This window comes from Pleurodeles waltl, chromosome 7 (assembly GCF_031143425.1).
Source record: "Pleurodeles waltl isolate 20211129_DDA chromosome 7, aPleWal1.hap1.20221129, whole genome shotgun sequence".
Taxonomy (NCBI): domain Eukaryota; kingdom Metazoa; phylum Chordata; class Amphibia; order Caudata; family Salamandridae; genus Pleurodeles; species Pleurodeles waltl.
The window spans coordinates 125,326,149-125,352,257 of record NC_090446.1 but is presented as its reverse complement, the minus strand read 5'-3'; the positions used below and the strand labels follow the sequence as shown (position 1 = coordinate 125,352,257).

Below are 26,109 nucleotides of genomic sequence, written 5' to 3'. Positions count from 1 at the left end.
GAGCATTTAAAGGGTAACCACTAACAGTTATTGAGAATGGTTATTGATGCCAAAAGGCTTCTTAAAAGTACTAGTCATTTTTACTTAAGTAAAACAACTTCCTATTACTTTTTCCAAAAAGAATAGCAGTGCTTGAACCTAAATGTTTTTATGCGAGTTACATGTACTGATTGAAATTAGATGTTGTACCCCTCATGACCCTCCAAGAGTAAAGCCATGAGTGTTCAACATCACTACATCCTGAAAGTCCAAGTCTGCAAAGGAGATGTTTGGCAATTCATAAGCTTGCAGTAGTATCTGGCTTCTGTGGTTCCAACGACAATAGCAATGCTAATAACAACGACGGTCTAGCTGCCCTAGAGGTCCACAGACCCCAGGAAATAGCCTGTCACAACAGAGCACCAGTAATTAAAGTGGCAAGAGCAATTAGAGAAATGTAATGAAAAGCAGATGAAAGTACTTCGCCCAGGGGTGCCCCAATGAAGGCGTTCTTTAACAAAATGACACAAAGAACTCATGTAAGGAATAATTACTTGAAGAGGTGTTTTCTAATATGTTTCTTCTTACACCCATATTGCTATCTGATGATTCTAATATCACCCCTTGCACTGACAATCCTGTTGCTTTGTAACAATATCCTATATGAAGTGCAAAGGTGCTAAGATAGACCAGTACACTTGGGGCCAGATGTAGCAAAGTCAAGTTTAGCGAGTTGCAAATTGCGAGTCATACCGACTCGCAATTTGCAACTCGCAAAATTTTATGCAGAAATGTGTCTCAGACACCTTCTGAGACTCGCTATGGGGTCGCAAAGACCCACCTCATGAATATTAATGAGGTGGGTCGCATTTTGTGACCCCATAGCGAGTCCATGCACTCACAGGGATGGTGGCCTGCTGGAGACAGCAGACCTCCATGTCTGTGACTGCTTTTTTAATAAAGCAGTTTTTTTTTTCTTTTTGCAGCCCGTTTTCCTTAAAGGAAAACGAGTTGCAAAAAGAAAAACTTCCGAAACCATTTGGTTTCGGTTTTTTCAGAGTAGGCAGTGGTCCATAGGACCACTGCCTGCTCTGAAAAAACATTTGTGGCGGCATTCACAAAGGGGGACCCCTTCCCTTTTGCGAATGAGTTACCACCCACTTCAAGTGGGTGGTAACTGCGAGTTGGTTTGCGACCGCATTCGCGGTCACAAAGCAACTCAGCATAGCGATGCGGTCGCAAATAGGAAGGGAACACCCCTTCCTATTTGCGAGTCGCATCCCCAAATTGCGAGTCGGTACCGACTCGCAATTTGGGGATGTGCATTGCGTTAGGCTGTTTGCATGCCGCAAACTGCGTTTTTCGCAGTTTGCGACATGCAAACAGCTACCTACATCTGGCCCTTACTGAACTCTTCCTCAAACGGCGTGGCACAGTTAAAGCAGTGTGTTTTTCACTCGCTTCTAGGCTCTATAATCTGTGCTTGGCCTGCTGAAAAAGTAGCCTCTGCAATTGGGTGCAATACTCCAGATGAGCCTTCACCTGGGATGTGCACTGCAATATCACAACTCACTTTTAATTTATAAATAAATAAGACAAAATCAATACACCACTCAGTTTTCTTTATTGTGCCTGAACATTGTACCCCCAGTAGCCACTTTATGTGTACATCTTTAGGTCTTTGGATACCCTAGCCCCAGACACTGCTGGATGTCCTTCTCAACATAACCTCCCTTCCGCTGCTCTGCTCCCACTGCTTGAGCTTCCGGTTGGTTTGATTGGGACTCAGCAGTTGTCTCCACAGTACCTCTTACACAATACTTTTTCTGCACTATGGTAGATATAGGGTTATCTACAAACAGCTACCTTACTTACTAAAGGTGATATATACCCACATATGTCACCCTCTTTCTTCTTCGTTAACTTCATTCGTCAGAGATTCCTGCTGCAGGTCGCTCGGGCCGTTCCTAACGCAGCCTAGAGGCATAGTTTCCATCACAGATCTTTCCAGCATTATCATGTCTTCTCATTGGAAAGCTTTGAAAACTTGACTTCTACACCCAGTAGTTTGTCTTGATCTAGCCGGACATGCAGTCAGAGAACTTGGTTAGCATTGTCTTGTAGGGACTCTTCCTAGGTAAAGCAACCCTGGTAAAGCGGCAGATCCTGTAACGTATTCTTTTGATGACTTTTGATTATAGTTAATTTATTATAACCAAGTTTCTGAATGTATCCACCATTCATACCTCACAGATTGCCCTGTAGAGGCTAGCCTTTTCCTTGTGTTCACTCGTCTGTGTTTTAGTTTTGCCCAAGTCCAGTCCCCCTCACCCTCTCCTGGCTCTTGTGACCTACTGCACACATTACTTGGTATTACTCCTGTAATATGGTGTCCACACAATTTATTTCTATTACCTTCGCTATCTGTGACTAGCATGCATCTCCTCTCAATTGCTTTTTTTTCTACAGCTCATCGTTAGCCCTCATAGATGTATGATGTGAGTAGTAACACTTAAGCAATGGTTTAAGAACTTAGATGTTTCCTGGTCACTGTTCCTCCTCCCATTAGCCTCACTGCAGAGGGACCCGGCGACATTCACAAGAGGTCCCTGCATGGGACAGCCCAACTGAGGACTTTGGTTGGGATGGGCTCACAGCCGGGTGCCCATTCTGTTAACTCTGGAATTTTTCCTGATGAATTGCAGGCTAAGGGCAGGATGTGGTGCCATGCCCCAACTGTGACGCATCCCCCCATTCTAGGTACAGCATCTTCAACTGTGAGTCTGATTTGAATATTTGGTTCAATTTTGGTTTAGACCCCAACTCGGGCTGGGTTGTTGTGATACATCTAAGGATGGTCATTCGGGAAGGGATCCTTCTTACGAGGACCAGGCAGAATATGTGTGTTCCTTGCTGGTACATTAGAGAAGCACGCCTCTTGGGTTACCTTACCCTGTCTACCAATAAGTATAATGTAACCCCAGGCTAAAGGGTTGTTAATTTTAGCAGGGGCTGCAAAAAGCAGTAATGCAAATCATCATCAAAGGAAGACCACCTGGATACTCACCCATCCCGGATGACTTTCCATCCCTACTGCTTCTGCCACTGACAGCTCTGCCACTTGTCTTCCTGCCTGGTCCTACCTGTAAGCCTCACCCTCACCACTGTTAACAGAACTTGATTCTGGAGCCTCCCCACCTCCTCTCCAGTATACATTGTGGAGCCCCTACAGCCAAGAAGCTCTGGTGTATGAGCACTTTATAAATACCGTATTAAGGACAACAGCCTATAGTCTTCCTCACAATTTCTTCGCTATTCATTTGCACAGCATAAGTTAGACACGTGTCTACATACATTTTGTTTTAAACATTTTTTTTCATTTTCAGTTATTTAACAATCAGGCAATAGGAAATGACAATTCCGGCACAGATGAGGCAACCCAGAAACATTAAGAATCTTTGTAAATACATGACCAACAGGCAGTGAACTACTCCAACTCAAAGCGTAGAGGCATACACAGAAGAGCAATCATGGGTGTTGCCAACATGGGAATATATGTTTGTTACACAGATGCCGGGGGAGTCAATATGGGCCAAACTTTTGACCTACAGATACCCAAGGCTATATCTGAAGACTTATCCTACTGCGATGTTTATCAGTTGTGTGTATCCCCTGTATTCTGATATTAGATGCCTACATACATATATAAATTAAGATGTTGATTGGAAAAGTAGACAGCTGAGCTGATGGCGGGAACCGTTCAAAGGATCACAGCTTTAACCCCTTGCCTTTTTTCCCCAGACCTTGCTAAGGCAAACACAGCTTCGGTCGCTCAGCAAGTCGGACACTAAGCTGCACGAGCTCCAGAGCATCCGCTTCAAGGAAACGAGTGAGTAAATGTTAATAGTATGGGGCCTATTCGTAAAGGCATTTTGGAGTATGTAAGGAGGTGCTCCAAAAATAATCTTTGAGTTGGCGTCAAAGCATCTAAAATGGGAATATTGAGTGGAGATTCAAATACAATTATTACAAATAGGAAGTGCCCCCTTTACAATTTTACTAATAGGGAGTTGGACTTTTTGGAACAGATTCACAAAGGCATCGACGAGTACATAGATGAGTACTCCTGTAGTAATACTTCCTGTACCCATAACTTCCTTTGGGAATTAGCTCCACATAGTTTAACTTTGATTTGTGCCTACTAATAAAATCTTCCAACTTCAAGGCACTCTAAATAAGAGGAATCATTGGCATCCCAGGAGAAACATACTTAATGATTGGATCCTAAAGGAGTAAAGGTTGGGCGGGCTCACAATGAGGTTTTTTAATCTGTGACAAACAACTTGCAAGCACTTATGTGCACTTACTGCCGAGCTACCCATACAGCTGCACGAAATATCAGCTCAGTCAGGGGATCTTTAGAGGTTTGCACTTTGAAGTCTGTCTTTTGCGACGGGTTATCAGCAGGTATTTAAATTAGCAGGTACTGACAGGTACCCAGTATAGCAAACTGGGCTCCTTTGCAGATGTCCCCACTTTTTGGCCCCATTTTAACTGCTCGATGCTGATTTCTGACTCTTATGGTGCATTGGGAACTGCTAACCAGGCCCAAGCCCAGTGCTCTTTCCCCTATAAAGGTACTGTGGTTTGGTAAACCCAATTGGCAAGGACCTTACCACCCTGTAAGGCCCTAGTAAATGGTACAAGTGGTACCCAGAGCAGGGGTGGTAAAGGGGTCACCAGGGCTGCAGCACTGATTATGCCACTCTTTGTGACCAAGTAAAAGCAGAGCCTGCAGAGCTGCCATGTCAGCCGGCAGGAGCAGCTTGCCTGCTTTAGTTCTACTCTGCCCACACTAAGTGCAGCAAAGTCCATTCGCTGCCATAGCACAGGTCAGTCACCCCTAAGGCAGGCCTCCTATAGCCCAGGAGGCAGGGTGCACTGTGTTATGAGTGTGGACATATGTGCACAAGCATATATGAGCTTGTGGTAGCATTTAAAACTTAATGCTATCACAAGTGACCCACCGGTCCATGGGATAACATGGGCTGGCACTCAGGCAGTCCCCAGATGTCCAGCTTCGTGATGGCTTGGCCAATTCCCCACGTGTTTAGTATCAAATACTGTGCTTTTTAACCCTAAACATAATTCTCATGCCCAGGATTACCTAGCATGTACCCTGGTGGTGTCCTTAGAGGATGTCCAGCAAGATACCGGATTTCCCCTGTCTTAGTGGGCTTTCCTGAGCCATTTGCCACCAAGACAAGAGTCTGCCCTCCTTCTGGAGGTGCTACTACTTCCCCCAGAACCCAGACAAAGGACCAGGGAAAGAAGGAGGTCACACCTCCTCCCTCCCAGGATGGCTAGTGTTTACAGTAATCAAAACAGTGAGCCTCAAATGCTTCACCAGCCTCGATGTGTTATCGCTTGTCTCCCACCCCAGGACAAAGCCCTTCCTGCCCTGAGCATGCTGGCAGGCAGGAAAATGTGTTATTCAGGAGGTGTACACACTCCAAAAAATAGCCATGCCTTTAGAGTGGGCTAGGAGGTCTGTTCAACCGAAGAAGGGTTCTGCTATGCTGGCAAACCTTAGGAATAGTGGATTCTGGGTAGAAAAGTAGCGTACTCCCACAAGAAGTCTTCACTTCAGGGGCGGGCTAGTCTCACGGACCAGTAGCCCATTGGCCACTGTCCCCCACACCCTTAACGACCCCACTAAACCAGAATTTAAGGGGTTCCCCTGGCACCAGAACCTCAGTTCCGACTTTGAAATCAAGAAGGGGCACAAAGAAGACACAGTCACCGACAACAGGACTTTGGTCTCCGCCGCCGTGTAAAGAGAGGATACTTAAGTGCCCTGAGAAGACAATATACTGGTACTGTGTGATCAACGTGTGCCTGTGGTGAAAGCTTGTTGCTCCCAGCAAGTGGGACTCCAGTGGATCCCTAAACCTGAAGCAGACTCCCCTGACTGTAGGTACCAGTCACCTACCTGCAACCTGCAGAAGAAACGCTGTGTTGCGTCCTCAGAAGTGCAACCCATTAAGCCCCTCTTGAGCAAGCCCAAAGAAAGTCAGTGATCTTCACCCCTGAAGTGGCAGTGAGGCTCTCACCAAGTTTCAAGCCGCTTCTCCTTTCTGGACAACCTCCAGCTGACAAAGAAACCATGGACTACTTCTGCCGCTGCCAAGGCTCGTCTGTCGCCAGCCTGGTACCCGACAGCTTCTCAGACATCACCGACTCCAGAGCAGTTCCCCAGCATAGTGATCAATGTCGGCAACGACCCCACTCCTGAGAATCTGCATCTTGAAGGAGGGGACTTCGAGAGGAGCAGCAAGGCATCTTTGTCGTGACCAGTCCCCGTGATTGGTGTGAATACACCCAGATCCGCTGGAAATGACTTCAATGGGAGTCATTTGACCATTAAAAGTACTCTATTTTTCAACGCTTTAAAAATTCACAGCTCAAGCTGTATGTAAGATAAAAAGTTTGTTTTGGTGTCTAAATTAAGATACCAATCTGCTTTATTTGTCTAAATTAGTGTTGGATTTCTTTCAAGTCGTGTCACTCACTTATCGTCCATGTGGTTGTTGTGAAATGCTTTACACATGTTCCTCTAAGTAGCCTGACTGCTCTTTGCCACACTAACAGGACAGAGATAAGGATTACTAGTGTGAACTCGAGGTCCACTTCTGGGTAACGTGCTAGTATTACATGGAAAGACTCCCCAGTCATACTACATAATACTTGCACCTTGCTAGATTGGTGTTTCAGCCGTGCAGATCCTGAACTTGCGTTTAACTCCACCACTTAGACATAAGTATATGTCTACCCTCTGTTCTGACTTTGAAATCAAGAAGAGGCACATAGAAGATGCCGTCACAGACAGCAGGACTTTGGACTTCGCTGCAGTACAAACATAGGACACCATATACTGGCACTGTGTGATCAGCATGTGCCCATGGTGAAAACTCATTACTCCCAGCAAGAAGGATTCCAGCCAGGTAACCAACATCACCAGACATCACAGACTCCAGAGCAGTTCCCCAGCACAGTGACTGACATCAGCAATGACCACACTCCTGAGCATCTGCATCTTGAAGGAGGACACTTCGAGAGGAGCAGCAAAGAATCCTTGGTGTGACCAGTCCCCATGATTGACAGCTGCAAGACCACCTCTGCAACCGGAGCCGTCTGACGTGGTGGCGAAGTTTCAGCTGCGGGATTCAGGTCCTGGGATCCAAAAGACCTCTACTTTACCAGTGTAAAGTATAAATTCACCACGAAGTGTGCTTTTGCCAAGTGCTGCACTTAGACAGTGCCCCCGGATCCCGTCAGTACCAAAGACAGCCAGAGCACCTCTGCACCTCCTAAGCAAGATAACTAGAAACGGACTGTAGAGGCTTGGCCTAGGGACCTGCAAGACCTTTACTCCAAGTGGGTTTCGGAGCTCACCCTACAAGTGACTGATCGCACCGTAAGATTTTCACCATTTACTTCAATGGGAATCATTTGACCATTAAAAGTACTCGGTTTTTCAATGCTTTAAAAATTCACAATTCCAGTTGTGTGTGAGATAAAAATTTTGTTTTTGAGTCTAAATTAAAATAGAAATCTGCTTTATTTTTCCAAATTGGTGTTGGATTTCTTTCAGGTTGTGTCATTTACTTCTCATCCAGGTGGTTGTTGTGAAATGCTCTACACGTGTTCTGACTGCTCTTTGCCACACTACCAGGACTGAGCTAAGGTTTACTAGTGTGAACCCGAGATCCACTTCTGGGTAATGTCCTAGTATTACATGGTAAGACGCCCCAGTCATACCACATAATACTGCCACCTTGCTATACCCAGTACATCTTTAATTTGAAAGGGAGTCACCTGCATTCTCAGCCGGGGCAAATACTTTTAATAGGAGAGCATCAGCAAGCATGCTTCATATCAAGCACTGGTCATCAGTAGGTTGCTTAGAGAAATGACTGGCAAGCAGGGATGGGGCCTGACTCTGGTCAAGGTGCACGTCTTATTCACACACATGCAGAGACTCACATATGCTCAAGAACAAGGAGTCCTGGGAGACTGCCTGGGGAAGAGGAGGGTCCTACTTCTAGGTTTCAGCAGATATGCCAATGCATGAATGAGCATGAGTCTGGTCTTTCCTTTTATATGTCTGAGCATGTGATACCACTGCAAAATTTTCTCAATATTAATGAATAGAAAGCCAGGGTGCAAGTAATCTTAACACACGCAAGAGATATACCTAACAGAACATTCTTTATGCACTGTCAGAGAAGGTCTATTGGGGAGCAGCACCGTGGAAGCTTCTTTTATGCACAAGACTAGCATAGCACAGGCAGCAGCAATGCATGCATCCCTTGCACACTTATAGAGCAAACGCAGCAGCAGTGCCATCTATTCCCACACAAAGAACAGCTAGGCAGATGGCTCAGTGAGCTGTGCACTGACAAAATCAGCCACACCAGACGCCGCAACTTATAGGCCCCGAATCACACTCTTCCATCCCTTTGTCGGCCTCTATGAAGACCATGAATTGGGTAATGGTCACATTTTATTTGCCATGCGTAGACTCGGCAGAACTGTGGTCTGTAGCGCTATAAAAAGTATTCATTATGTTTGTCAACCGTGGCACACGGAGCATGTTTAGCAGAGGCAGTAGGAGAGGCATGCACAGAGGGCAGTAACAACGGCATACAGGGAGGGCATAGGCCCCTTGCCCCACACCACCTCCCCCATGTGACAGCACTGCCAATAGGAGGAGAGCTGAGAGGCCGGAGACATTTTTTGTTGCTCTAATGTGGCCCATTGAGGCCAAAATCCCTGCACCATATTTACAAAGTGGCGCAGTGCATGCATTGCACCACTTTGTAACCCTTTGTGCTACATTATGCCTGCACCAGGCATAATGTATGCAAAGGAAGTGTTTCCCCATTAGAGAGGCTGAAGAAATGGCGCAAATAAATCTAACAGATTTATTTGCGTCATTTATTTCTGCACTTTTAAAACCTGCTCAGAGCAGGCGTTAAAAGAAGGCACACCATTGTTTACAATGGACCTCAATGGGCTTTGCAGGGGACGCTAATCCTTTAAAGCTCTAGACTATCCTCAAAAATTCTGACGCTAGTCCCCTAACTACCATCATGGTGTGCCGTATTTTAAATACGGCGCACACATGGTGGCATGGGGGGGTGCTAAAGGGTGCAAGAAAAGTAGCGCTGCGCTGTGTGCAGCGCCACTTTTCATAGATATGCCCCTTATTGTGGTACAGTGCCCTGTATCCCAGTTTTAACCCTGCATTTGCCTCCCACCCGTACGCAGACACCTTGAGAGTGCAGGGTAACCTTCTGGCACTGTTCTGTGAAGTGACCGAACACCCCACGAGCGTTAGTATGCAGCCACAGCTCAGATGTAGGTCCTGTCCAGTTGTATTTTTGACGCTGAGGATGTACTACCTTAAGACTACTTAAATGGGGTTTCCCACAAGGGTGTCCTCTGTCACCTTTATTATTTACAGGAAGCGTAAGGCCTCAGAAGAATTACTCACGCTCCACAGGAAGGTCATACATGTTTGGGTCCAACTTTTTAAAATTAAACTCGGCCAAAACTGAAATCCTGGTGGTAAATAAAAAGCTCGCCTCATGAGAAGCAGAGCTGTCGCCAAACTCCAAGGCTCCCACCCGACATTGCTCCCAAAGTTCGGAATCTAAAGGTTCTGCCTGACCCGCACTTAACGCTCTCACAAGGTCGTGCTTTGCATGACAGAGAGTTCTGTGCAGGACATTCCCACTTATAAACTCTGCATTACGCATTCTCTCAATAAGCGCCTTCATCCAACCCCGACTGGTGTGTGGGAATGCCCCTTTTCTTGGAATGTCGCACGCAGCTTCAGCTGGTTGCAGTGTGACCAAAACACAACTCTCTGACTCCTACGTTTGACAAAATGTAACCCATGTTTCAGAAAATCTGTCGAAACTGTATTGGTTCCCAGTAGGCAAAAGGGTGCAGTTCAAGGCAGCGTGTATAGTTTACCGTCCCTATTAAGCATGTGACCTAGTTTTCTTCAAAAACAATACATCCCCAAAAGAAACCTTCAGCCAGCTTACACCATGATGGTAACCATCCTTTGATTCAAATTCCCAAAAAGTCGAGGAAGATCTTTCGGTGTAGTTGCTGCTCAACTCTGTAACACCATCCCCTTGGACATCTGCCTGACCCTCTCTCTCCTAAACTTATGTAAGAAAATGGAAGTCCTGGCTCCTCAACAATTAAAACCCATCTACATTGAGCTTTTTCGGCATCACAGGGCCCTTACAATGGTAAGAGGCTCCTAGCTAGAGGTCTTTTCCTATTCTATAAAAAGGTTATTTGTGAGGAGTAAAGGCAGAATGAGCGATCAGCTGGGAACAAGGCAATTCAGTGAAGAAGCCTTATATTATTTTGGATCCATTGCAGAGCGTGATGATGAACCATATCAAGAACTGCAGAATAGCAAAAGTGACCCTACCCCGTTGGATTATCTGTTTTCCTGATGTCGTCCCAAGTTACAATAAATGCAGATACGGTGCTAGGACATGGCTGGAAAGCTATTTATTTGGATGCCAAAGAGAATATTATTTTCTATGTAAGATGATAACAGGTTTTTAGAAGTTCCTTCTATCACTTGGGTGACGACAATTGTATTGTATTGTTTTGTAATAGTATTTATATAGCGCTTACTACCCCTGACGAGGCGTCAAAGTGCTTTTTGGCGAGTAGCAAGCTACTGCGGAACCCAAAAGGAATTAGTGGTGGATTAGTATAGGGAAATACGAGTGCAGTTTTTGTATTATTAAGAGTTAATTTGAGCCGCGGATATGTGATTTTGTTAGTTAGATTGACTGGAATAATGGAGGGGTGGAGGAGGGAAGAACCATAAGTGTTAATTGTGAATTTATGGTAATAGAATTTAGGCTTGGGATGAGTAAAGGGGGGATGAAAGTGGGAAGAGTCTGTGGAAAGGGTTAGGGAGATCATAGTAGCAGAAGGGTTTTTGGATGAGTTAACAGTGAGATAAATGAGGGAGAATTTAGTAGGGTTGTTTGGGAGATCATGGTAGTAAAGTGAGGTTTGGGTGAGTTAGATGTGGAAGAGGAGGGAAGAGCTGAGGCAGGGTTATTTAGGAGATAAAAGTAGTAGAATGGATTTGGGCTAAGTCAGAGTGGGAATGGAGGATAGATTGATAGAGACATGACATATGGTGATGGGTAGACAAAGTGTGATATAAAACGAGAGCAAGGATTCATAAGTATCTAATATAACAACTTATCTAGGAGCTATGCAATAACCTATGAACATGTTAAGGATAGAATAACATACACACACACACACACACACACACACACATATATATATATATATACACACACACACACACACACACACACACACACATGAATACACACACATATGCACACATAAATGCACAAATATATGTACATACATATTTAAACCATGAGTAAATATACATTAGTTAAACAGGTTTAAAGAGTATGTGTGTAGTTCATTGTTATGACATAGTAGCAATACGTATTTTCTAAAGAACTATATATAACTAGAATATACACATAATCAGATTAAAAATATTTATCAACATAGTTATATGCAGTCCATAGCTGTTTGAATATGGTGGTTATGAAGGAAAGAGCCAACTCTTTAGTAGTTTTCTGAAGACAGGATAGTTATCTGTGGCTCTTATAGTTGGGGGTAATGAATTCCATAGTTTGGCTGCTTGAACGGAGAAGGAAGTACCACCTATAGTCTTTTTCCTGTATGGTGGTGTTCTAAGGCGGGGTGCCAATCTTGAGCTGAGGTTTCTTTGTTGAATGTATTTGGTTATTTTGTTCCTGATAAAAAGCGGTCCTGTTCCATGTATAGCTTTGTGGGTGATACAAAGCAGCTTGAAGGTGCATCTTCTGGCAACAGGTAACCAGTGTAGTGCTCTCAAGGCAGGGGTGATGTGGGCTTGTGGCTTTACATGTAATAGTAGCCTGGCTGTGGAGTTCTGGATAGCTTGTAGTTGTTTCATAATAGATAGAGATGATCCATGGTAGAGGCCATTGGCATAATCCAGTTTGATAGTACAAGCGAGATAGTAGCTTGCACCTTGTGTGGAAATCCGAGGTGGGGGAAGATGCGTTGTAGAGTCTTCAAGATGATGAAGCTTGTTTGTGCTAATTTGTCCACTTGGGCATTCATTGCTAACTTGGTGATTCCAAGGTTTTTAACTTCCTTGTATAATTGAGGAGGTGGTCCGAGATTGTCAGGCCAGGCGCACAGTGGGTCATCATTTTTCCAGTCACAATCATATAAGTATTTCTGTTTTGGAGGCATTTAGTTTGAGATGGCTCCAAGTGATCTACTGATCAACGGCTCTGAGGCAACTGAAGATTTGTGAGTTTTCAATGTTTTTGGGGCATTCTAATTTAAGTAGTATTTATGTGTCATCTGCATACTTGTAGCATGTGAGATGAAAATCATTGATCGGTTATGGTAATGATATCATGTAGATGTTGAAAAGCAAAGGTGAGATGATTGATCCTTGGGGGACCCCTGCTTTTGTGGGGTAGGGTTTGGATGAGAAGGGGAGAATAGATATGAGTTATTTTTTGAAGGTAGGATGTAATCCAGTCAAGACCTTCTATGCCGGCTTTGTGGAGTCTTTGAATTAGGGTGTCCTGGTCAACCGTATCAAAGACAGCTGAGAGGTCCAAGATGTCATGGTCAACCATATCAAAGACAGCCGAGAGGTCCTAGAGAAGTAATGCAGCAACTCCATTGCGGTCGACTGTGTTTTTAAGATCATCCCAGATTGCTATGAGTGCTGATTCAGTGACTCTTCATGGGCGGAATCCAGTTTGGAAGTCTGAAAATATAGAATTGTCTTCAATGAATTGTGACATCTGGGTGAATGCTGCTCTTTCTATCAGTTTGCCTAGGAAAGGTCCATTTGTGATTGGTCTGTAGTTGTTGGGGTCTTGCGGGTCTAGGTTTGTTTTCTTTAATAACAGTCATATGTATGCCTTTTTCAGGTCTTGAGGAAACGTTTCTGTAGTTAAAGAGTTGTTGATGATTCTTTTTACAGGTATGGCAGCAGAAGTAGATAAAAGAATGTTCTTGAAGATGTGTGGTAGGCAAGGGTCAGAAGGGCAACTGGAAGGCCTACTTGCTTTGACCAAATCCATAAATTCACCTTGTAATATTTGTTTGAAGTACTGTAGAGGCTGGTTTGGTTTATTCTCAGAGGGTATTTTAGGAAAGGGGTTGGTGCTGATGGTTTTCTTCTGTTTTAAATAGGAGTCCAATGTGTCTGCCTTGGTTGTGTAATGAGTTGTCAGTGTGTTTGTGAAATCTTGAGTAGTGGGATGTCTTCCTTCCATGCATGTAGGTTTTCGAAATTCATTGAGAATTTTATAAAATTATTTCGTTGCAGATTTAGTATTTTGAATTCTGTCTGAGTAGTACCTTTTTTTTAGCTTTTTTGATTGATGATTTGTATATTATGTTAAGTTGCAGATAAGGCAACAGCTTGTTGCAATTATTAATCGGTGCTAGATTTTTAATTCTTTTGCTTTAGGCAGTTTTGTGTTCTTCTGGGAATAGTCCAGATTCCAAGCTGTGGTTGGTGATAGCCAGTGATAGTTGGTGATAATTGTAGCCAGGATGGCAGCTGAGCTGTTAATGAGGTTGTCTTTCAATATATAGGCAAGGGAAGGGTCACCAGGAAAGCCCTTGGTGGCATCGCCACTGTCTCAAGATTGTTTGTCCTAACACTTCCAGGTAAGTGATTCTATTGAATTGTTTGATTGATAGATAGGTCAAAGACTGACATGCACCATAAGCATGGCGGCAGTACTTATACCTTATCCACAGTCCATTGTTCTCCTACTTCCTCTAGTATCACGCTGCATCTCCTGCTCTCCTCTTTTGGCCTATGTTCTGTTGAGATAGACAGAAACAATCTGGGGTCCCATATGTGGAAACTACCTGTCTCCATAACACCTCTGGCGATCCACGCTTGGGCACTAACATGCCCATATTTTCATTCTCCCTGCTTACGAACACTGAGGCAAGAATAACGAAAACACACTTTACCCAAATATTTTAAAACTGGAGTCTAATTAGTAAAATTTGTCTCCAAATATTTGGGTTTATTTCTATGCCTCCCCTCCCCTTTTGAAGGTAAGCATTGAAATCCAGCAACTTCATGTAGGCATGAACACACAGGGCATCTCTGACAGGTAAACGCCAACTGATGCGTCAGGTATTTGCTCCTTACACAACCTGGAAGTGTAAAAGGAGTTGAAGATCTCATATGAACAGCAGATAAAGAGCGCTGTGTTGATTAAGGATACAGAAGTATTCCTGTGCAGAACAGCGCAGTATGCTGTCTGAAAACCTTCATTACAGACTAATACTTATTCTGCTTATATGTGAGCCAGCTCCTCATATATAAGTTCTAGGCTCTTCATTATTTTCTGGACCACTATTTAAAATGATGGCGAAGCAGTTGTAGTTCACTTTGGGCACTTCCTTTGTTGAATTGAGGATTGTACAATTGAATATCGAGGCTATGATATTGTGGTACAAGAAGGTTTTGGACAAGATACTGAATACCAAAACATCGAAAGGAAAGTGCATATAGAATTACTATCCCTAACTCCACATCTGTGTACCTCGAAGATATATACATCGTCAAGGTACATGTATGTGAAGTTAGGTATAAAAAATAATCTGAACGTGCTTACCTTCGATAGTTTGGATTCAGTATTTTGCCAACATATATGCCTATCCCAATATTGCAGCTTAGATATTCAGGGTGCCCACCTGCCTTGAGAATAGTAGCACTTTTTTCTCCGTCTCTGCTGCTTCTACTGCCACAGATTGAAAAGGTGAAGCAAATCAGTAGGCATTGGTGTTGAGATTGCCTTTACTTTTGCACATGTTTGGCCCACAACTAGGTGAGCTGAAAAACAATTGGTCAAAGATGGAAAACAAGACCTTGCCTTAATGCCAAACTGGCACCTCAGCTCTGGAGACATCCATTCACGAAATTCAATCCTGTTAAAAAGTTGTGGGCAATAATGTCGATCTACACATACATGGATTGCAGAATGTCGGCTACCAACGTATAATCAAAGTAAGCTTACAGGAGGAAGCATAGATGAACTATTTTTAACTTCATATCTGACAAAATATTGGTAGGTGATGGTATGGAGTCAATGTAAGTGCAGGTCAATATAAAAAATAAATTATTTCATAGAACAATCCTGATCAACAGCTAAATTCTCATTCATAGGGAGTAGGACGGAAAGGGGGTTGTTATTAACACTAGATGTTTCTCTCCTGCCAAGCCCTCCTCACTGTGACTAGGATGGCTATACCCCTGATCCTCTCAGTCCTCACCCTGTTGGGTGAGGTATACAACACTTCTTCTGCAAGGACTATGATTCAGCCATAAGAGAATCCCATACCTTGGACATTGTTAAAACCCGTCACTTCTAGTGAGGGTCCACATGAAGCTCAAGAGGGAAGAATCACGGGTAATGTTGACTGCCCCCATATAGAGCGGATCATGGTATCCCATACTCGCCCAAAAAATAAGTTTGTTTTCCTTAGAACTGAAGAGTAGGCAGCTTGTTTGAGTTCTTATGTCCCAGGGTGAATTACCAAGTCCTACCTTTAAACATCACCAAGTTCTAAGGGTCCCTTAATAGTCTTGTTAGTCATAGTCCTACTGCTTGAGGTCATCAACTTGAAAATGAGGACTAGCAAACTATGTAGGGTTCCATAACTGCAGTTACTTACTGAGGGGCAAGAATTCTGGTCGACCTCAGGTCTGCTCACATTCCACATTAAATTATCTCTGGTCATAGGTTTTCTTAGCTGGTGAATCATACTTGCTAGATGCATGAAGTGCTGTGAGATCTGCCTGCCCTGCACCAATGTTTTCAAAGAATCAGGTTTTGCATCTATTGGAGATGACAATAAGAGTAGAAGGTTCTCTTCTTATTCTCTTACAGAACAGATTTGTCTGGTTACCACTTTGGTTAACAGGCAGGTCGTAGTTACTACTCTAGAAACCATAAAGGGTCCCTCCACAATGAGCATGACCACCTCCTTGTTAGACTGTAATGGGTGTTACCAAAGGAGGCACCTGAAAGGCAGCCAGTAGGGCTTCTCCTTACACAACTACTCCTGCATATTCCAGATTATTTGATCACTATCAAGCAGTCATGTGCCCGGATGGGGAAGGACCAGACAGGAACTCTAAGTCATCAGACCTTTCTTTACTGTATACAAAACTGTTTGAACTGCTGACTGAGATAGGCTGCACTGATAATAGAGTTGTTGGTTATGTCTAGCATGTCTAGCATTCTTTTAACTTCCGGCCTTGAATTTGTTCCCATTACAGACCGCAGACCTCTGAGCATGGACTACCATTACCCATCACCTTTGGACAGATCAGGGGGACAGCAAGGCCTCAGTAATCACATTCCCCAGAAGCGAGTGCTTCCCAAAATCCCACATGCCGGCCTTAGAGGAGACTGGAGGAGCCCCAATCGCATCTACTCAAATCTGAAGCCTAACCCAGACCTGAAACCTCAGGAGAGTGTGGCAGGAAATTCTGAGGCGGTGACTGCTAGTACAGATGCAAACCCTGAACCACCACCTTCCGCATCACGGTGCGATGAGAACACAGCAGCCATTACTGCAGAGTACGCTTGTGTGAAGAAGCTGAGAAAGTGCATACCTGGAGAACTGCCTGACCAGGGACAGCACAAAGGCCCAGAGACAACTCTGAAGGACATCTCCAGCCTTGTAAGGGACCCCCAGACCCCACCACCAAAGGGCCTTATTGTAAAGGTAAGTGTGGGGAGTGGGACCTCTAGTCTCACACCTACATCATTTATTCTTAAGACAGAAATCTCCCCTTGGGCTCCTGAAAACTCATGGCCATGCTTGACTTGCGACTCACCATAGCATTGCTCGACTGGCCTTTCTACAGGTTCTGACTTCACCTATTACTATCCTTCCTTAGTCCTAATGTACTTGTATAGTCACCAGCTTGGCATATGACTGCCTTCATCTTCCCCCTGGTGGCCAACGAGTGTCATGTCATCTCCCTATTTTGATGCGTATCAATCCAGCAAGGGGAAGGGTAGTCCGATATTCCCTACAGAGAATTAAAAAAATATTGTGTTTTGTTTGTTTTCGCAGTTGGAAGAAATGTATTCAACTGTTTGCAAACATGGGAAGAACAAGTCTCTAAACCCTGCATCACCTGTCCCTGAGAATGCGATCCTGGAGAGAGATGCGCACATAGCTAAAGTAGAAACCCACGCTGCCATTCCCCACCAGCAACCAGGCAAAGAAAGAGCGGGACCCAGCAGCACTGTCCAGTTGGAGCACGAGGAACCAGCTTATGAGACAATCGACTTGCCCTGGGCCAAGAAGGGCAAAGAAGACAATACCGAGAGGAAGTGTCATACTGAGAACCTGTATGAAAGCATCAGTGAAGCCAAGGAGGCCCACGTCCCTGGGCGCACAAGGACTCTAAAGTCACTCAACGGCTTGGAGGTGTACCTCACAGGCCTATAAGAACATGTGTGGCTTACAGACCATGATCCTGCTTAACGTGCTGTGAACCTTGGAGGCATGCACAATGTAGCTCTGTGGATATTCACCATAACCTTGCATGCATGGCCTTTATTTAACAGCTCACATGCATCACACTTCGAGTTTAGCCTCATGGTGAGGACAGATTCCATCACTGATGAAGTTAAGGAAGTAGTGCAGTGATATTCTCTAGGCCATCCATGCAGGCATTAGGGTGGAGAGAGCATGCAAATAAGTGAGGGACCTAGGAGCCTAACCCAGACAAGTGATGTTTCCCTAACCTCAGTATCCTTACAGGGGCTTTGGCCTGTCGGACAATGTACTGAGACCTTTGGAAAACCGGAATACATCTTATTCCCTTTCACCAGTCAGCACAAGTACCAATTCACTAGCCATCTTCATGGGTTTCCTTCTTTTCCTTCTTTTCCTTCTCCAATTGGACCTTCCTCCTAAACCGGTGGTAGTGGGTTGCATTGGTCCTAAGAGTCAGGATGAAACATGGTTTTTACGGTCTGGATGGAAGCTGATGTTTTTAGGTTTTGGAAACCTCTTATCCTCTCTTATGAAGGGACAGGTAAATCCTAACGAAAGTAGGTTTGGGAAAAGTCACAGTTTTATTTTCATTAAATTCTGCAAAATTTCACAAAATGCCAGTGTTTTGCATGAAAAATGAACTCTCGGACATGCCTCAAGTGCAGAAGCTAAGATACCAACAATAGACTAATTTGAGGAGGAAATCCCTCTTAGTTGTAGGTATACTTTTTTCAGTGAGATATTCTCCAGTGGCTAAAAATCACATGAAAGTTTATACAAGTGAAATCTCTCGAAATTTGACAAAATTCCTATAACACAAAAATATAAATTTCTTGAGATTTCATCCCCATAAAAATCTCTTGCCATCCCTAGAAGAATGTCTACCAGAGCCATTTCCTACACCATACTACCTGTGGTGAGAAAATTATGCTGATGGATTATTTTCTGTATGTAACATTTTTCTGGAAATTAGAGGATTTTTCCATTGCCACCTAAATCAAATATAATTCTTAGATTCTCATTCTCAGATTGGGGCTAAATTTCAATCCCTCCCTAGACCACCACAGTATCAGTACTTACTCGGTCTGGTAATAGAGTATTCCCTTCTGGGACACTCATAATCAAGGCGTAGATTACTGTGCTAGGTGCAGAACCATATTTATTCTTACAGTAGTGGGTTTGCAGCCCTGCCCTGCTCTTTCTAGACACCAAGAAGACAGAGAAGAATGCTCAAGACAAGAAGGGATGTGGTGAGCAGAATGAGGGGATGTACTTCCTCTCCCCCAACAAAAGGCACAAATTGAGAGAGCAAGAGGGCTCAGCTGGCCACTTTGCCACTCTGGCATTTTCCAGATGGGCCAAAGGCTAGCAGACTGCTTTTACAGCTGGGTAGGTTGCCATGACCCACCGAAAAATGACACCACGGCACTAGCCTTCTAATGGAGGGGCTTGTTTGAACATTTTGCCAGGTCTGATTTTGTTTTCCAATCTGGCCCTGAGGGGTAACTCACTCTAATTTGAACCATTTTCCACCTCATGGCTCTACCTGCAATTAGCCCAAAATTACTGTGACACATGCAACCTGGATATGCACCGAGGGCAGGGCTCTAAGGAGCGAGATGGGCACCACCCCTCACCATCCTTGTTTGGGGGCAAAGGGTTGCCCCTATAGGCTTGTAGGAAGGGTCAAGTTCAAATGGTTCTTTTGGAGGGGCTTGAGGCCTGGCAGTGCTTCAGAGGTACCCAAGGTCAGTGGGGGAAGCACAGACCCCCTTCATTGCTACCACAAGCCATAGGTGGTGTTGGATGGCTGCCTTAGACACGAGTACAACTCGAGACACTGCAGGACCCAACATTTCCCAGAGGAGTGAAGCACCGCTGTCCTCACCTAGGTGAAAAAGCCTTGCATACTGCCAGTGAGGTGCAGACCTCACCAGGTGTGTAACACCAAGGTGCTGAAGAAGGCTGAATTCCGTGTCCTAAATGGCGCAGATGAGTAAAATAGTCACTCTGTCAGGTTCATATGTATTTAGGGACACAAGAGGCACACACAAACTTTGAATAGGGTCTATAGAGAGAGCTGGTCTATGAGGATAGTGTTCAGTCGACGAGTGCTTCACAAGAACCTAGCCTACTGGGAAGGGCTGACACCCTTTCTCTTGCAAGACACACAGGCGTATATACTTGCTTTGTAATGCCAACACGCCCAGGCGCCTGACATTCTACATAGGCTACACACTTTTATCTGCCAAACTTTGTAAACTATGACTTGGCGGCAGAGGGGGTACTCCCAAATACCCCAGCAGTGCTCTGAAACGCTAGAATGACAGGAAATACTTCTATACAATGGTGTAAATTAGGAAAAACAGTATATATGTTATATTTGTCTCTATAGTGCACCACTATTAGTTGTACGATTGTAAAAAAAAAACTCTAAAATGCACATTCGGTAATTGAACATAGATGTATTGCTACTGGCACCATTTATCACTGAGGAAACAGACACCCCAGCCCACGGCCTGTAGATTTTCTTCTCGACATCTGATCTCCTACAGTCTCCAAGAACTTAGCTACTCGTCCGGTATTGGTAGTATGGCTGTGTCACGTGATAAACTCACCCTAGTTGATGGTGGAAGGGCCACCCTCATTGAAGTATACTTTTGCGAAACACTCTCCTAAAAAAACATTTCTTGAGCCTTTAAACCCAAATAACTTGAGCTATTATAAAATCTCCATTTCCATCCTTAACTCTTTATTAGATGATAAACTTCTAAACCGGATGTAGGCCAGTTTCAGAACAGCGTATTTCACCGCATCATCCATCATCTGCGCTGTGAACAACCGGAGACCAGATGTTGATTAAGGTTGGACAGTACACGTTATGTTAGGAAACCTGCTAGGAGCCTTCACCAGGGCTTACAATGTCATTTTATCATCCTTCTCGCTTAGACTGGGATAAGGTCACAAGTGCTCCATGATTTACACCAATTGTAAAGGATCAATTATTTCTCATCATCACTTTTCCTTCCAATTTTTACTTTTTTTTCTTTAGTGGGGAATTCTCAGGTGTTCTGGCCTCTTCCCAATTCTGTTTATCGAAGAACCTCAGATTCATCTTCTCAGAACTTTCAGATTCAAATTTGCAGGCTGATGACATGTAAAACATTGTTAAGCTGTCATGGTGCTTGTATATTCGATTTAGAACTCCTAAGATTTTGGGACCTATTGACTATTACTGACACCTGCCACACCACCACCCTTCAAACATCATCTGCAATTAAGTGTAGTTACTTTCCAGTAGGCTCCTTAAGGGATTTTTGATACACTGCACATTTCAAAAGAGCTACTGCAGTTACCGAACTAGGTGTATTCCTGTTCCACCATTTCAATGACTTGTACTTGGGATATGCCACCTCTTTTATCCGGTGCTTACAATGTCTCCAAATGTAGTACTGTGCATGATTGTCCATCAAAATAACAGCACAGAGATCCCTGCTCCACTTTCCTCTGCCCAAGCAGGAAGAGCTAAAAGTCACTGGAAAGGCAAATTTGGATACTCCTACCAGTACTCCAGGTTGGCCCTGTATGTCATCTAATGCACCTCCCTCCAACCCGATTACGCCTATTTTTTAATCTGAGTCATGTGAAAGGTTGTTCTTCTTCTGACTTCTCATAGGGTGGCAAACACCTTAACAAACAATTTGTGTTTTGTCTCAGAGGACTCAAATTTCAGCTGTTTTCTGCACAACAATATGATATTTTTTTTGTTTAGACAATGGCTGCATCCATTACATTTCAAACTGTCCGCTATATAGTGCACAAGAGCCACTATTATTCCGAAAGGAAGCGCTATGATGTCTGGCGAAGGTCCCCACGTTTTGCACTATAAACATCCCCCTCCTGATCCCACATTTGGGTACCCCATCTCCAGGAGAAGGATCTGTGGAAGGGAGACAGTGTGATTGATGAAAAGCACATTCACCTGTGATCGATGACACCTGATGAAAAACTTTTAATTCTGATCACCATTGTCATTCATCCGATGACACCAAGCTGTGGCAGGTGGATTCATTCATATGATATTGTCAGCAAATGGCCAAAAGTCAACTTCACCAGTTATCAATAGTAAGATTCCCCCTCCAATTAAGGCAGTTGCACCCTGCAAGCAGTTCAACAAGCACCATTCTCCATATATGTATATATGGCAGACTCGTTGAAGTAATCCCACTGTGATATGAGATTCCCATCAGGCTCAGTATGTAGGCTACAGACCAACTATATATTCAATACTTGTTATAAAAAACAGAACTAAAGCTTAGAGAAATGGAATAGACGGCGCACCAGACCATCGGTGCAACCTCAACTCAGCACCTTTACTGTTATCAACCTTCAATGGTGACTGCGCTGTTCACACTGGAAACTGGCACTGTCCATTTATGGAAGCGCCTCAGGGCCCCACACAGGGGCAGGAAACGCTACGTAGCTGGTGCATTAATTGCTTGTCAGATGAGATCTTGCATATTTGTAAAATCCTGGAAGCCACTTACATGTATGGCATTGTTTTTAATTTGTTATTCACTCATTCAAGAATAAAGAGCTGGGTGGCGGCCTGTCAGGTTAACATTACTGTCTTCTGCTCAACCTGTGTGATGGTTTACCAGAGTCCTATTTCCTGAACCTGTTGTGAGCACGTGTGTGAAATGCAGACCTACATTCTACAACAGAGAGGATCGAAAATTCAGAGAGTTTAGGCAAAAAATATACTGAACCGCATGTTAGCCAAACAAAATTGAATTTGGAAAAAAACCTCGAAGAATAGGTTTATACACAGCATGCAGACCTGATAAACCGAAGATTTTAGTGTGCCTAGAAACGTGTTTACGTTACTTTGTATAAGGGAATTAAAAGCGAACACGACTAGGCATAGCTGGGTGTATGGTCAACTGTACAGGTTATGTTATCTTTTTGTGTCATTTTATACAGCTACTGTGGAGTCTCCCTGCAGAGTGTATGAGCTGGCGTAAAAGCCATTCCTAAGGGGCTGGGTGTGAGCGAGGCGCACGCTCCCATTGCCCCACTTAGGTGGCAGTGGTCTAAGCGGTCTAGTGATGGAGAGATAAGCGACAGGTGTTTGTTAACAACAGGAGAGTGATCTGATGGCTGCCAATGTGCATTTGGGAGCAAGTGATTGGCTAGGTGGTGAACAGGTGTCTCTGACGTATGTATTCCTGCATCAGCACGTTCTGAAAGAGAGGACCACTGAAGAGGCTGTTTCTACAGATGCAGGTGGACTGCGCCCTTTAGTTTGCAGCCAAAGGGATGATCCTCCATGGCAAATGGGTTTGCGGGATAGGGGAAGATCTGGATAAGGGCCTTTGAGCTGGACAAGTGGGTATTAAACCTCGTCAGAGTCACTACCAGGTGAACATAACAGCCCTGAACCTGGCGAGCAAAGGGACTGAACCTGAAGAGAGCACCTCTGATACTGTGGGTAGGATTGCCCTTTTACCCTTTTACCCTTTGCCTGGAGTGGGTGCTGTCACTGGCAGCAGCCAAGATCTCTTAGAGGTAGGTGTCATCAGCAGTCTATTCTTCCAGGCATTTACCTGGAGAGGGTGCACAAGGAATCATTCCATCATCATGACACATGAACATGTATTGAATTGACCGTTCAGAGAGGAGCTGGTTTGGCAGTTCAGGCTGGACTGATCCTTCTAGAGCATGACCAAATGATGATTTGCATAAGGCTGAGTCTAATCTGAGGTGCCAGGGTGGGCAAACAAAGGACTTTGATGTGGCCTGAGTAATTACCTTAGGCTGAGATTAATTCAAGCATTTCATCCATCACTTTTTTTGTATTCCTCAGTGCGACACCATAAGTGCAACATGGAGGCTCAGATGTGGACCCATGCTCACTATGGCATTGAAACCAATCTGCACCCAACTGAAGGGTTTTGGGTTGTTTGTGTTCCAGTTTAGAGATGACCTTGCTCAACAGTATGGGCTGGACTGTTCCTGTTGTTGAAGGACTAAGGCTGATTTGCATATAGCTCGGTCTAATCTCAGGTGGCATGATGAGCAAAACAATGATGGACTAGTATGCTGTCCAAGGAATTACCAGTTACTGAGGTTAATTCAAATGTTCCATTCATCACTTTTCTGTATTCCTCAATGCAAAGTGACCATGGGACAGTTTCCCGTTTGTGGTCACAGGTACTAGGTGGCAAGCTAGCAGTGGGAACGCTAAAGAAGAAATAACATAGGCATCACCTTGAATATTATATCCAGTATCCACGTGAGCCAGACAGGGGCGGCTCCTCCATGAGGGTGGAGGAGCGTCGCCCCTCTGCCAGCAGCGGCAGCTGCGAACACTTTCCCCCAAAAACTATAATAAACTATGTTTATTATAGTTTTTGATGAAAAGGGACAGGGCCAAGGGTGTGACGAGCAAAAATTCTCGTCTCGGGCCGGCCAAACACACATGCACAGAAGGGTCTCTCCAGCCCAGCAACACAGTTGGGAAATCTGAAGCTTGCACCTCCCCAACAATCAAACGGAGCAAGCTTCGCTCCGATCGCTTTTAACTGTATCACGTGTATCCTTCCACTGCTGACGTTAGGGGACTATATTTTAATTAATCTTTCAGCACTTCACAGGAGTATACTGCTTTCCTCAATCTCTTTCCCCGTCCCTGCTTTATTTTTAATTTTTGGAGGGCCCTGCTGCTCGTTTCAGGCCAGTTTCTTCACGCTGCTTAATACACCTCTCTCCTGCTTCGTAATTATTTATTTCACTTTCTAAATTATTTTTGCGTGGGCCTAGGAGCTGCACACATACTTGTTTTTCTTACTTTCATGTTTTAAAATGGCCGCCAGCAACTGTGGAATGGTAAACTAAGAAAAAAGTATAAAAAATTCCAAGATGGCCACTATGTCTTCCGCCATAAACTATACAAAACAAACAGGCAGAGCCAATAGTTCTGCGCCTACCTGTTGGCTTTTCCAATGCTTGTTTTTATTTCTTCTTTTGTCGCACTGCTACGTCTTTCAGTATTGACTGTGTACATCGCCTAAAATAAATATTTCTAATTAGCAAGTTTACCTTCCTGTCAATCATTGAATTTTGGGATTTGTTAATGAAACTTACACGTTCACCTTAGCAAAAGAAATCCTAGTGACCTGAGTTTTCTGAATAAGTGATGTCATTTTATGTGCCCTGAGCACCTAGGCCCATATTTATACTTTTTTAGTGCCACATTTGCGCCACTTTTTGATGCAAAAACGTCGCAAACGTACAAAATAAAATTGTATATTGCAAGTTTGCGCCGCTTTTGCGTAAAAAAATGAGCGCTAAAAAAGTATAAATATGGGCCCTAGTCTTTAGAATTAACAGCAATTGTTAAACACAAAATATAATTACTACTTCAAAGGGACAGTAAAGAGCAGTAACACTTCACAGGAAGATCTGCACACAACCTGTGGATTGTGATCCGTGCTTAATTTGTGTTAAAATTGATGTTCCCTAGAATTCTGCTGCCAAATCCTAGGACTGCCGAATACCTTTCCTCCACCACCCTATTCCTTCCTTTTTCTCAGTCTTGCAGATTCTTTCATCTCAGCTTTTTCTCTTTGTCACTGGTGTCCTATATTCCTCTTAATCCTCATTCCTCCCCTTTTTCTGCTGATTCCAGTCTTGCTCTGTGTCTGATGACGAAAAGTAAATCCCAGTCCTAAACAAGCATTTGCAATGCACTGGGTCTCACGTTTGCTCGAGTTAGAGCTATTAGCATTGTAAGTTCCTAACTGGACTTTTCTTGCCACAAAAATTGAAAAGTAAAAGTAAAATAGTTGACAGAAGCAAGCCAATTCAAAGTGCCATGGTCGCCATGAAAGTGAGCGCAAAGAAGAGACACAAAAGGAAAAAGAAGTTTGCTCGCAGTCAAACGTATCGGCAAACGTGCAATCATCCATGTAACAGGGTCTATGGCTAAGGAGGTAACAAAACTGCCACAAAGAGGGACAAACGTAAAGCATTTACCAATGATGATAAAGAATTTTTCAAAGGCAAGCCCTTGAACGAGTGATAATGTTGGGCGTGTTTAAAAGCCCACAGATAGATTACAACACGTCAGAGCGTTTGCGCGCTTGACCTAAAACTAAGTGCTATTCCCACAACATACACAAATTAAGCACTGCACCTGCCCATAATCAAGGGAATTTGCCATAGAATCAAGAGGCACCCAGAATGCTGTGTGCTCTGTTTTGTAAAATCCATGAAAATGACAGAAGTGAGAAGGAGCAAAATTTGGAGAGTTAAGTTGAGGAGCCCTTTTCAATCCACACAATAACATTTAAAGACAGGGCTAAATACTTATAACAGTGTTAAACCTGATAAAATACTACTGCCTCCTCTTAAACTCTAAAACAA

General features: G+C 43.9%; 1 protein-coding gene across 1 annotated transcript in view; it reads left to right on the top strand.

The window, feature by feature from the left end:
* LIME1 (Lck interacting transmembrane adaptor 1) overlaps nt 1–22,305 on the top strand; it is a 72,289-nt gene extending 49,984 nt beyond the window's left edge. Inside the window, exons 4-6 of the mRNA XM_069243269.1 lie at nt 3,781–3,868; nt 16,445–16,896; nt 17,251–22,305. Coding sequence (XP_069099370.1) covers nt 3,781–3,868; nt 16,445–16,896; nt 17,251–17,631 — 921 coding nt within the window. The 3' untranslated portion in view covers nt 17,632–22,305. The remainder of the gene's footprint in view (nt 1–3,780; nt 3,869–16,444; nt 16,897–17,250) is intronic.
* Nucleotides 22,306–26,109: the final 3,804 nt, after the last annotated feature.